This window comes from Saccopteryx leptura, chromosome 2, assembly GCF_036850995.1.
Source record: "Saccopteryx leptura isolate mSacLep1 chromosome 2, mSacLep1_pri_phased_curated, whole genome shotgun sequence".
Taxonomy (NCBI): domain Eukaryota; kingdom Metazoa; phylum Chordata; class Mammalia; order Chiroptera; family Emballonuridae; genus Saccopteryx; species Saccopteryx leptura.
The window spans coordinates 193,007,229-193,021,235 of NC_089504.1; the positions used below are offsets into that span (position 1 = coordinate 193,007,229).

The 14,007-nt window shown below is 37.9% G+C and overlaps 1 protein-coding gene across 2 annotated transcripts in view; it reads left to right on the top strand.

Moving 5' to 3' along the window:
* Nucleotides 1-14,007, top strand: part of PLCH1 (phospholipase C eta 1) — a 252,761-nt gene that overhangs the window by 170,481 nt on the left and 68,273 nt on the right. For both annotated transcript variants that reach the window (XM_066369876.1, XM_066369877.1), the window contains exons 7-8: nucleotides 939-1,032; nucleotides 3,107-3,310. In XM_066369876.1, the coding sequence (XP_066225973.1) occupies nucleotides 939-1,032; nucleotides 3,107-3,310 (298 nt within the window). The remainder of the gene's footprint in view (nucleotides 1-938; nucleotides 1,033-3,106; nucleotides 3,311-14,007) is intronic.

Below are 14,007 nucleotides of genomic sequence, written 5' to 3' on the forward strand. Positions count from 1 at the left end.
CGTTAAAAAGTGAGGCTCAATAGATTTTTGATCAAAATATCATACCCTTTATGTTGCTCCTCAATTAAAGAAATTGTTTCTGAAGAATTTAGTTTTCCCAGTGACACTAAGTACAGTATTTTTTGCTCCATAAGATGCGCTTTTCCCCCCTCAAAAGTGGAGGGAAAAATACCCTTATGTCTTATGGAGCAAAAAATATGGTCTTTTATTAAATATTTTAACACAACATTTGGTCAGAATACTTTTTCTTATTTTCCTCCTTAAAACCCTAAGTGTGTCTTTTGGTCAGGTGTGTCTTATGGAGCCAAAAATACAGTATATAATGTTCATGTAGCATCCCTGAGGCTGACTCAATAATAATGTCATATTTTGCCTTTTTTTGTCTCACATAGTTCTTACAAATATTAATTCATTTAATTCCCACATCTACCTTATAAGGTAGCTGAGAGAAAATATGTGACTCATTTAAGTTCACACTGTCAAAAGTATGAGCTAACTGATTGAACATAAGCAGCCTAGCTCCAGCGTTTTTTGTTATGCTTGCGTGTCTCTAGGCTTTTTGTATATATTTTTTCTTGCTCACCTTTGTGTTCTTGAATCAGCATGATAGGTTGCTCTCATGATTCAATGGGAGAATCTATAGATATACATGTGCATTGATTATTAATTCTATTTATTTAACTTGATTGCTTCATAGAATATATTTAGCTAGTAGTTGAAGGGCTGTTTGCACTGATTAAAATCTGAAATATATTAGGAAGAATGAAATCATGGTCATTTTTCAGAGATAAAGTGACTGTGACACTAGGAACCTCAAACAGTGTTCATTTAACTACTTCACACTCTATCAAGAATGCTTAAAAATAGATATGCTTTTTTAGTATAGAGAAACATATCAAGAAATTTCAGGTACTTTTCTAATGTTCTGTTTTGTTTAGATGACTAATGTGACAACAGACTATTGTCTTGACATCATAAGGAAATTTGAAATATCAGAAGAACATAAGGCGAAAAACGTTCTTGGTATAGAAGGTAAAATAACCAATATTCTTAATTTCTCATTCTTCAGTTCAGCTCACTAAATTAAATTCTAGGAAAATTTTTTAGAAAAAGAAATCAGTGATATCTCTGGGATTACTGATGATTCAAATGCCTATTTTCCTACAGAGCCAATGCCATGATATTACCACTTCTCTTATGTTTACTATGACAATATCCATTTTCAACTCCTAGCAAGGCAACTCAAAGCCACTATGTATGAAAGATACTAGAAAATATTTAGACTTTTCTCAAAGAGCTAATTTTTTGGAATAGCCTCAACCTGATTATTTTATGAAGGGAAATTTGGTCCTAAAATAAGTAATTGATGAAACTAGTGACTTTAAAAGTAAAGTATGTTTCTAAAAAATGTTGGCAACAAACTAGTTTTACCTGGTTGGTAGCAATGGAGAGGTTTGTTGGAACTACAAATTTTTTTAATACAACTATCTCTTTTAATTTTATTTATTTTATTTTATTTTTGTATTTTTCTGAAGTGAGAAACAGGGAGTCAGAGAGACAGAGTCCCACATGCACCTGAGCAGGATCTACCCGGCAAGTCCACCAGAGGGCAATGCTCTGCCCATCTAGGGTGTTGCTCTGTTGCAACCAGAACCATTCTAGCATCTGAGGCAGAGGCCATGGAGCCATTCTCAGCGCCAGGGCCAACTTTGCTCCACTGGAGCCCTGGCTGTGGGCGGGTAAGAGAGCAGATGGGCATCTCTCCTGTGTGCCGTTGCCGGGAATTGAACCTGAGACTTCCACAACCTGGGCTGATGCTCTACCAGTGAGCCAACTGGCCAGAGCAATACAACTATCTCTTTTTATAATTGAGGAAAGTGAGATTCAAAGAAATTAAGTAATTTTCCCACAGATTGATGACTCTAGGATCTTACGTATAAATAATATATGAATATACCGTAGGTACTAGCTACATGTAAGTCTAAACTACAGTATATGTAGGGGAAAATGCAGACTTCTGCTTAAGAAAAGCATCTTGCAGGTAGAACAGATATTCTTAGTGAAAGACTGCTGGGACATCGCTGCCCTGAATGGCATGCAAAGCCATGGTTTATCTCACCATTTTTGATGGCTGATCTCCTATTTCCCTGGTCCCAGGCTTGATACCGTGTGTTTACTTCCTGAGGTGGAGTGTAATTAAAATGCAGAAGAATAAATTAAAATTTATATTATCAAAAGCCATTTTAAAAACAGCAAGAAAAATCAACTAATTTGTACCTTTACTAAGAAATAAATCTTTTCCTTGGTGTGTCCATAAGATGGAATTAAACATGATTTCTAAATTTTGGCCACAAAGAAGGGCAGGAAAAAATTCTCCAGAGATTCTGAGGATATTTACAGAATCTGAGGATATGGTTTTACCACATGATTCTTAAAGACTTGAAACAATTTATCCTAATAACCCTTAGGTTCTTGTGGGTCATTCATGTATTTATTCATAAATTAATGAATGCCTCTTCTTACCTAGGCATTTTGTTTTGAAAAACTGTAGAAAAACTGATAGCTTTACTACATAACCTTTCGGCATTATTTCATAGTGATTAAATGTCCTGGAAAATAGCAGCATCTTCCCAAGCCAATTTCAAAGTCAAATAATCACACCCTGAATTTTAGCTGTGCCTAGCTTTTGGTCTGTTACCTCAGCTATGGCACTAACAATATTCTATTTTTAAGATCAACTTAATAATCTATCAAATTGTTGGTGAATCATTGTACCACTTAGTATAAATAATGCCTTAACATTATATCAGTTACTGATAATAATGTCACACTGCATAAGCATAGCTTGAGCTCATAAGTGACTGGATGGTTTTACAGGAAGCCCTCTTCCCCACTCAATCAAAACTTTTAAAAAGTCTGTTTTTCTGTAGGTTATGTTTAAACTGCTACTCTTCGAAGTAATATTTAAGCTTTTGACACTGTCTACTTCACCTGAGGGTAACTAAGATAATCACTATAAACAGGCTTCAATCTCTTTTGTACTTGTTAGAGTCAATTAAGTATATGTGCTTTAAAGCTATAATAGTACTACGCTCTTTCTTCCAAGGCTTCATGAACTTCATGAGAAGTCCTGCTTGTGACATATTTAACCCATTGCACCATGAAGTGTACCAGGACATGGATCAGCCCCTGAGCAACTACTATATCGCTTCCTCTCACAACACGTACCTGACTGGGGACCAGCTCCTTTCTCAGTCCAAAGTGGACATGTACGCTCGGGTGCTACAAGAGGGCTGTCGCTGTGTGGAAAGTATGTCCTTTCAGTTCTGCTTTGTGTTGGTGAACATGTCCTTTAGTTGGTCTGTCAAGTCTAGTATAAATAATGAAGACTTAAAAATATATACTCACATTAATGAGAATCATGTTCCTGCTCACTGTAAAGTCATTTTTAACTCATAGTCCTCTCTGGCTTCTCCCTACTATCAATCAAGAGGGAGAGAGATAAGTACTTGCTGCTAGGAGGTAAAATCTTTGGTTGCAGAAAAATTGTCATAGCAAAAAAGATCTTTTTTGATTAAATAGTGCAAAAAATGTTTCAGGATAACTGTTTTCATAATACCTCATGGTCTATCAATCAGCCAACATGTATTTAATTTCTAGTGGGTTCCTAGGGATGAAGACACAGATGAAAGACACGATTCCTTTCTTTCAAAGAGCTCAAAGTCTAGTAGAAAAGTGAAAGTTAAAAGCAATATTATGGTGTGAGAATTCCACCAGTTGAATCAGCTATAAGACTAAGGTGTAGTAAAGTGTAATGACAAATTAGGTAGGCTGGAAAGGTAGATGTGGGTCAGTCAGTGCTGTGTTTTCAGTGCTGTACTGAAGAATTTCAACTTCAGTTTTTGGTATGCAGGGTTCAACGAAGGGCTTTAATATCTATAGTGATATACACTGAGTGATTTAGGGTATCAGGGAACGTGCAGATACTCCAGTACTTTCAGCCTTTTGTACAGTGCATTTTAGCCATGAAATAAAAGTTGGTTTTGCATCACATTTGCTTAATCAAACAACTTTCTTTGACTTGTGTTTGCTTTTCTGATGTTCTTGTTTAATTAAAAAGAAAATCAAATGCTTTTTTTATTGCTTAATATTCATTTTTAAATATCCCCGAAATTTTGTGAGTGGTATAATTAGACTTGAAGTTTAGAAAGATTGGGCAACAGTGTCGGAGGACAATTTTTTTTCCTTTTTAAATTTTTTATTGATTTTAATTTATTGTGCTTAGATAGATTCAAGTGTCCCACCAAATATATCTCCCCACCCCCCCATCCCCATTTTCCCCTTGATACTGCCTTTGAGCCCTCCACCCAGTGCTCTCTGCCTTTCCCTTCAGGATTTGCTATCCTGCTCTCTAAAATGCTGTGTTATATATATATAATTTCACTAACCTCTTTCCCTTCTCTGATCCTATCCTCTCCTCCCCTTTTCCTCTGACCGTGTTCCCTCTGATCACTTTGATCCCACCTCTACCTCTACTCCATTCCTCAGTTCACATTTTTCATTAAATTCCTCATATGATATGTTTCTTTCTCTACCTGGCTTATTTCACTTAGCATAATAGTCTCCAGGTCCATCCATGTTGTCACAAAAGGTAAGATTTCCTCCTTTTTCATGGCCACGTAGTATTCCATTGTGTATATGTACCCTTTTTAATCCACTTGTCCACTGACGAACACTTGGGTTGTTTCCACATCTTGGCTATTGTAAACAATGCTGCAATAAACATGGGGGTGCATTTTTTCTTTTGGATCACTGATTTGGTATTCTTAGGATATATTACTAAAAGTGGGATAGCTGGGTCAAAACACATTTCCATTTTTAATTTTTTGAGGAAACTCCATACTGTTCTCCACAGTGGCTACACCAGTCTGCATTCCCACCAGCAGTGCAGGAGGGTTCCCTTTTCTCCACATCCTAGCCAACACTTATTATGTGTTGTTTTGTTAATGTGCACCATTTATTATGTATTGTTTTGTTAATGTGCGCCATTCTGACTGGTGTGAGGTGGTATCTTATTGTAGTTTTAATTTGCATTTCTCTAATGATTAGTAATGTAGAACATTTTTTTCATATGCCTATTGGCCTTCTATATGTCCTCTTTGGAGAAGTGTCTATTCAGTTCATTTGCCCATTTTTTGATTGGGTTGTTTACTTTCCTGGTGTTGAATTTTACAAGTTCTTTATAAATTTTGGTTATTAATCCCTTATCAGACTTATTGTCAAATATGTTCACCCATTGTGTGGTTTGTCTTTTCATTTTGTTCATATTGTCTTTAGCTGTGCAAAAGCTTTTTAGCTTGATATAGTCCCATTTGTTCATCCTGTCCTTTATTTCACTTGCTCCTGGAGATAAATCAGCAAATATACATATATGCTCCAAGAGATGTCAGAGAGCTTACTGCCTATGTTTTCTTTCAAGATGATTATGGTTTCACGACTTACATTTAAATCTTTTATTCATTTTGAGTTTATTTTTGTGAATGGTGTAAGTTGGTTGGTCTAGTTTCATTTTCTTGCAAGTACCTGCCCAATTTTCCCAACACTGTTTGTTAAAGAGACTGTCTTTATTCCATTGTATGCTTTTACCTCCTTTGTCAAATATCAGTTGTCTGTATAGGTGTGGATTTATTTCTAGGTCCTCTGTTCTGTTCCATAGATCTGTATGTCTGTTGTTATGCCAGTACCAAGCTGTTTTGAGTACAATGACCTTGTAGTATAACTTGATATCAGGAAGTGTGATACCTCCCGCTTTATTCTTCCTTTTTAAGATTGCTGAGGATATTTGTGTTCTTTTTTGGTTCCATATAAATTTTTGAAATATTTGTTCTATACTTTTTTTTGTTCTATACTTTTGAAGTAGTATGTCATTGGTATTTTAATAGGAATTACATTGAATTCATAGATTCCTTTGGGTAATATAGACATTTTTAAAATTTTATTTATTCAGTTTTAGAGATGAGAGAGACAGAGAGAGAGACAGACAGGGAGAGAGAGACAGAGAGAGAGAAGGGGGGAGGAGCTGGAAGCATCAACTCTCATAAGTGCCTTGACCAGGCAAGCCTAGGGTTTTGAACCGGCAATCTCAGCATTTCCAGGTCAACGCTTTATCCACTGTGCCACCACAGGTCAGGCAATATAGACTTTTAATGTTGTTTATTTTTCCTATCCATGGACACAGTATATGCTTCCACTTGTTTGTATCTTCCTTTATTTCTTTTATCAATGTTTTATAATTTTGTGAGTACAAAGTTTAACCTTCTTGGTTAAATTTACTCCTAGGTACTTTATTTATTTTTGTTGCATTAGTGAAGGAGATTGTTTTCTTAATATCTCTTTCAGACAGTTCATTGTATGTGTATAAAATGCCACTGATTTCTGAATAAATATTTTATATCCTACCACCTTGCTGAATTCATTTATCAGGCCCAATAGTTTTTTGACTGAGACTTTAGGGTTTTCTATGTACAGCATCATATCATCAGAAAATAATGATATTTTTACTTCTTTTTTTCCAATTGGGATACCTTTTATTTCTACTTCTTGTCTGATTGCTGTGGCTAGCACTTTCAGAACTATGTTGAGTAAGAGTGGTGAAAAGGGGCACCCCTACCTTGTTCCTGATCTTAAGGGGATTGTTTTGAATTTTTGCCCACTGAGTATGATGTTTGCCATGGATTTGTCATAGATGGCCTTTATCATGTTGAGGTATGTTTCCTATATTCCCACTTTGCTGAGAGCTTTGATAAAAAATGGGTGCTGGATTTTATCAAATGCTTTTTTTGCATCTATTGATATTATACTGTGATTTTTCTCTTTCCTTTAGTTTATGTGATAAATCACATTGATTGTTTTGCAAATATTGTAGCAGCCTTGCCGCCCCAGAATAAATCCCACTTGATCATGATGTATGATTTTTTTCATGTATTGCTGGATCTGGTTTGCTAATATTTTGTTGAGAATTTTAGCATCTAAGTTCATCAGGGATATTGGCCTATAGTTTCTTTCTTTGTAGTGTCTTTGCCTGGTTTTTGAATGAGGATTATGCTTGCCTCATAAAAGGAGCATGGAAGTCTTCCATCCTCTTGAATTTCTGAAATAGCTTGAGAAGAATAGGAGTTCTTTGTGAAGCCATCAGACCCAGGACTTTTTTTGTTGGGAGTTTTTTGATAACTGCTCAATCTCATTTGATGAAATTGGTCTTTACCTTTTCTGATTCTTCCAGATTGAGTTTTGAAAGATTATATGTTTTGAGGAACTTTTCCATTTTGCCTAGGTTGTCTACTTTGGGGGCATATAGTTCTTCGTATTTTCTTACAATCCTTTGTATTTCTGCTGTGTCAATTGTTACTTCTCCAGTGTCATTTCTAATTTTATTTGAGTTCTCTCTCTTTTTTCTTCATAAGTCTGGTTAAAGGTTCATCAATCTTGTTTACCTTTACAAAGAACCAGCTCTTGGTTTTATTGATCTCTGTATTTTTTTTTTTAGCCTCCATGTCATTTATTTCCATTCTGATTTTTATTATTTTCTTTCTTGTACTTCCTCTGGGCTTTGTTGCTCTTTTTCTAGTTTTTTTTAGATGTAGGATTAGGTTGTTTATTTGGCTTTTTGTTGCTTCTTAAGGTATGCTTTTAATGTTATGAACTTCCTTCTCAGGACTGCTTTTGCTATGTCCCATAAATTTTGAGTTGTTTTATGTTCATTTTCATTTGTTTCAAGGAAATATTTGTTTTATTCTTTGATCTCATTGTTAACCCATTCATTACTTAATAACATGCTGTTTAGTCTCCAGGTGTTTGAATGTTTTTCAGTTTTTCTAATGTAGTTGATTTCTAGTTTCATGCCATTGTATCAGGGAAGATGCTTGATATGATTTCAATCTTCTTAAATTTTTGAGACTTGTTTTGTCTTAGCATGTGGTCTATCCTAGAGAATGTGCCAATGTACCATAAGCACTTGAAAAGAATGTATATTCTGCTGCTTTGGGGTGAAAGGTTTTGAAGATATCTATTATCCAGTTGATCTAGTGTTTTCTTTAAGTCTGCTGTTTCTTTGTTAATTTTCTTTCTTGAGGCTCTATCTAGTGATGTTAGTGGGGTACTAAAATCTCCTACTACAGTGTGTCGGTAAAGCCATGGTTCACTTTTCATCGGTCACAGGAAAGCAACAAAAGATGATAGAAATGTGAAATCTTGCACCAAATAAAAGGAAAACTCTCCCAGTTTCATACCTATTCAGAGCAATTCGATGTGGGTTCACACACAGATTTTTTAGGGCTCCTTAAGTAGCTATCCCGTATAGCCTCTACAGACTCGTCACTGACTGATGGCCTACCAGAATGGGGTTTCTCCACCAAACTGACAGTTTCTTTCAACTGTTATTCCTATGTGGTGGTACTTTGTTATAAATGCGCCGATATTCATGTTGCACTTTGGTCTCAGATTCGAATTTAGTGAGCCACAGAACACACTGAACTTTCCTCTGTACCATCCATATCTCGTCTGGCATGGCTGTGAGTTGCTCCGTTGTATACACGGTATTACATCATTATCTGCGCAGCACACATGCTGCCACATCATCCTACAGAAACTGGGAGGGTTTTCCTTTTATTTGGTACAGATTTTACATTTCTATCGTCTTTTGTTGCTTTCCTGTGGCCAGTCATAAGTGCACCATGACTTTACAGACACACTGTAATATAGTATTACTGTTGATCTTGCCCTTTATGTCCATCAAAATCTGCTTTATAAATTTAGGTGCTGCTATATTAGACATGTAGGTATTTATAATGGTTATATCATCCTGTTGAATTGCTCCCTTTATCATTATGTAGAGACCTTCTTTATCCCTTACTGTAGCCTTTGTTTTAAAGTCTATTATGTCAGATACAAGTATTGCTACCCCAGCTTTTTTTTCATTTCCATTTGCATGAAATATTGTTTTCCAACCTTTTATTTTCAGTCTGTGTGTATCTTTTGTTTTGAGGTGGGTCTCTTGTTGACAGCATATGTAGGGGTCTTGTTTTCTTATCCACGCAGCTACCCTATGTGTTTTGACTGGATCATTTAATCCATTTACATTTAAAGTTATTATTGATATGTAGTTGTTTATTGCCATTTTATTCTTTAAAGTTACATTCCTCTTTTTCTAGATTTCTTTCCCTTTGTTCTTTTTACAACAGGCCCCTTAACATTTCTTGCAGCATTATTTTGGTTGTAATAAATTTCTTGATTTTTTTTTTTTTTTTTTTTGTCTGGGAAGCTTTTTATTTCCCCTTCAATTTTAAATGATAGCCTTGCTAGATAAAGAAGTCTTGGTTTTAAGCTCTTGTTCTGCATTACTTTGAATATTTCTTGTCATTCCCTTCTGGCCTCTAGTGTTTCTTTGAGAAGTGGGATGTCATCCTTATGGTGTCTCCTCCATAAGTAATTGAGTGCTTTTCTCTTGTAGCTTTCGTATTCTTTTTTTATATCTTAATTTTTGCACTTTAATTATGATGTTTCTTGGTGTAGGCCTCTTTGGGTTCCTCTTTAATGGGATTCTCTGTGCTTCTTGAACTTGTGTGATTTTTTTTCCTTCATCAATTTAGGGAAGTTTTCAGCTCTGATTTCTTCAATCAGGTTCTCTATCCCTTGTTTGTTCTCTTCTCCTTCAGGAACCCCTATGATGCAGATGTTGTTTCTCTTCATGTTGTCACAGAGCTCTCTGAGAGTTTCCTCAGTCTTTTTGAGCCTCTTTTCTTTTTGCTGTTCCGCTTCCATGCTTTCATTTATCTTGTCCTCTAAATTGCTGATTCAATCCTTTGCTTCATTCAGCCCACATTTAATTCCTTCTAGTGTAGTCTTCATTTCTGATATTGTATTTGTTATTTCTGCCTCATTATTTTTTAGGATTTCAATGTCCTTTTTGATTTTTGTTATCTCTTTATTTAGGTGCTCATTATTTCCATCCATTGTTGCTCTAAGATCTTTGAGAATGTTAAGAATCATTATTTTAAACTCTTCATTCAGTAACTTGTTTATTTCCATCTCATTTCGTTCTTTTTCTCGGGATTTGTCGTGTTGTTTCATTTGGATTGCAATTCTCTGTTTTCTCATTTTGTCTGTTTCTAGACTCCTCTTTTGGGTGTGTTCTTTTTGTAGCTATCTGAATCTAAGATTGGTATTTTCTGCCTCCAATTTTCAGTTGTGTTGTTTCTAGATCTTCTTGGGTTGGCTTCAGCTGTTGTTTGTAATCCTCTGTGGGCTACTTGTCTGATGTCACTGTGCTTTTTGCTATTTGTGTCGGTGTTTTCTGTCTTAGCTGGGTCACGTGTGAGGAGCCCTTCATTAGGATACCACTCTAACAAGGGTTGTTAAGTTCTGAATTGATGCTCTCTGTATCTGACCTCTGGATGTGCCTGCCCTGGACCTCTCTGGCCAGAGCCTGGCGCAGTTCAGTGAGGGTTACTGTCTATGATTAGCCCTTATCAGCCTTTTTGAAGCTACAGGAAATCCAGATCTTGTGGCTGCCTCTGCTGGGCTCAGTGCCATTGTAAATATCAGCTGCACTCCTAGGATGGCTTTTCTCCACTTTCTGCAGCCTTTTATTGCTGACTACTTGTTGGGCTCAGTATTGTAATTCAGTGATTAGGTACGGTACTGGATGTGGCTTGCCCCTTAGCCTCAAGTGTCTTTCTATCCAGACTTTTTATTTATTTTATTTTATTTTACTTTTTCTTATTTTTCAACCCTCAGAAGGGTGTGGCCATAGGAGTCCAGTGAGTGTGGCCTCCTCTGTGTTCCTTATCTGTGGTCTGTCTGCCAGCCACCAGCTATTGCTGCCACCACCCTGGGCATTTGGGCTCGGGTGCTGCTGCTTCTGCCACCATGGGCAGGCTTGTGTATGCACACTTGGGCCGCAGCCACAGCTTCTGAGGAGGATAATTTTTTTAGGATGTGTGTTTGAGGAGAGTGAGGAGAGGTGAAGTTAGAACAAGGAGAATGATGGGAAGGCTATTGCAAAGATTCAAAGGAAGAATTATAAAAGTTCAGACTTAGTGAGAAAGTGATGATTTTATAGATAACAAATAAGTAAACTTGGCCCTTTCTTGGCCCAGCAGTAGAGTGTCAGCCCAGCATGTGGATGTCCTAGATTTAATTCCTGATCAGGTTACACTGGAAAGGCAACCTTTTTTTCTCCATCTCTTCCCCCTCCCTTCTGTCTCTCAATCTCTTTCTCTCCTTCCCACAGCCATGACTTGGTTAGAGTAAGTTGGCCCCAGGCACTGAGGATTGCTCCATGGCCTCGCCTCAGGCACTAAAATAGCTCAGTTGCTGAGCAATGGAGCAACGTCCCCTGATGGGCAGAGCATCTCCCATAGAGGACTTTCTGGGTGGATCCCAGTCAGGCACATGTGGGTGTCTATCTCTCTGCCTCTCTGCTTCTCATTGAAGGGGGAAAATAAATGAAACAAACTTAACAGGACTTGCTGACAGAAGTAAAGGATGTAAAAAATGAAGAGGAGAACTAGAACGAATGAGTAACACCACCACATACTACAGGGAATCAAAGGGGAAGAGCATTAATCAATTTACTTTCCTATTTGTTGAGTTTATAGTGACTTTGTAACATTTATGTGGACATTTTTATCAGTCAGTTTGATAACAATATGTGAACCCAGTGGCAAGATCCAGGTAAGATAAAGATTCTATAATTTTGAGCTTTTTTAAAATTTTATTTTATTTGTATTTTTTCCAAAGCTGGAAACAGGGAGGCAGTCAGACAGACTCCCGCATGCGCCCGACTGGGATCCACCCGGCATGCCCACCAGGGGATGATGCTCCGCCCATCTTGGGGCGTCGCTCTGCCACAATCAGAGTCATTCTAGCGCCTGAGGCAGAAGCCACAGAGCCATCCTCAGCGCCCAGGCAAACTTTGCTCCATTGGAGCCTTGGCTGTGGGAAGAGAAGAGAGAGACAGAGAGGAAGGAGAGGGGGAGGGGTGGAGAAGCAGATGTGCTTCTCCTGTGTGCCCTGGCCGGAATCCAGGACTCTTGCACACCAGGCTGACACTCTACCACTGAGCCAACCGGCCAGGGCCTAATTTTGAGCTTTTTATGTGGTAGTTAAAATTACAAAAGTGTACAAAGATCACTTACAGAGAGGAGTAGACAAGAGAATGAGGCCCAAGGACTTAAACAATCCAATATTTAGGTGGTAGGAAGAGCAAAGGATGCAGTGGGAACAGCCAACGTGGAATGATGACTTGGACCTAAGGGATGAAGGTATCAGAAAGGAATGGTCAAAAGTGCCTCATGCAACATAAAAGTGAAATAAGGTAAAGGTAAGTGGCCAATATGGTTTTTGACTGCTGGATCATTACAGTTTTGTTTTGGTAGCATGCTAGTCAGAATTAGGGAGTAGCTAATCGGCAGGCTAGTGTCTCAGCCTTTTTCTGCATTAGAGGAGGACTTGATGACACAGGGTTGGGAGGATTTTTGAGATTTGGAAGAGGATAACATTCAAGATAGAGGTTTGTTTTTAGAAGGGATAAGGGAGAAGAGATTTTAAAAGGGTTTATGTCTGATAGCCTTTCTTTTCTGGCCCTCCAACGGTCTGTGGGACGGACAGTAAACTGGCCTCCTGTGTAAAAAGTTTGGTGACCCCTGGTCCAGACAATTGAAATACTATTAGTTATCAAATCATATAGTTATGGTGAATATGTTTTAGAAGGAAATAAAGATGTTATCTCAAGGTGATATACAAAACACACATATAAGGAAGGTGATACTAAAATAGAGAATAAGTTTGTTTCTGAACTGCATGACTACATAAAGGCAGTGTAAATTAGCATTCCATTAGCCAAATTCAGCCTGCAGAATTGTTTGTATTTGACTCATATTGTAATTTAAAAAAATATTAGTTGCTGTCTCTATCTGTCCCTCTCTTTGACTCTCTCTGTCTCTGTCTCTGTCAAAAAAAAAAAAAAATAGTTGCCAGTAACTAAAAACTGGGAAATTTCACAACATTAAGATCTAGATTTTGTATTTTTCTCAGATCTGGTAAATAGAGTGAGAAGGAGTTGTCTCCTTAGATACACATTTGTGGTTGGCCTACTGCTCTCATTCATGTCACCTGCTAGGCTTTGGTTGGTACTTGACCCTGTGACCCCTACCATAAGGAAGGCAATGTTTTGAGAGCAGGCAAGGGTCTATAGGACTCTTTGCTTAGTCTGGATTGGGATTTAGATAAGAAAAGTGAAAGCAAAAGGCATTTCAGGTGACCTTAAATGAAAGAAGCAAAAGCTTAAAGTAGGATTGTATGCAAGGACCTTGCCTAACTGAAAGAACAAGCCTGTGAGTTTGGGTGTAGGAGAAAATAAGGCTGGATTGTCAGACTGGAGCTAGGATATTAATTAAAACAGCACTACTAGTCCCTTTAACAGTCAAACCTAAAGTCTTTTTCCTTAAAACAACTGAAATTTATTTCTTGCTTATGTGGAGTTCAAAATAGTTATTATTATTTTTTTTTGTATTTTTCTGAAGCTAGAAATGGGGAGAGACAGTCAGACAGACTCCCGCATGCGCCCTACCGGGATCCACCCAGCACACCCACCAGGGGCGACGCTCTGCATCGCTCTGCCGTGACCAGAGCCACTCTAGCACCTGGGGCAGAGGCCAAGGAGCCATCCCCAGCGCCCGGGCCATCTTTGCTCCAATGGAGCCTTGGCTGCGGGAGGGGAAGAGAGAGACAGAGAGGAAGGAGGGGGGTGGTGGAGAAGCAAATGGGCGCTTCTCCTATGTGCCCTGACCAGGAATCGAACCCGGGTCCCCTGCATGCCAGGCCGACGCTCTACCGCTGAGCCAACCGGCCAGAGCCAAAATAGTTACTCTTAATGGGTATGTCTTTCAAACAATGATTGAGGGGTTCAGGCTTTTTCCATCCTGTGGCTGTGCCATCTTCAACAAT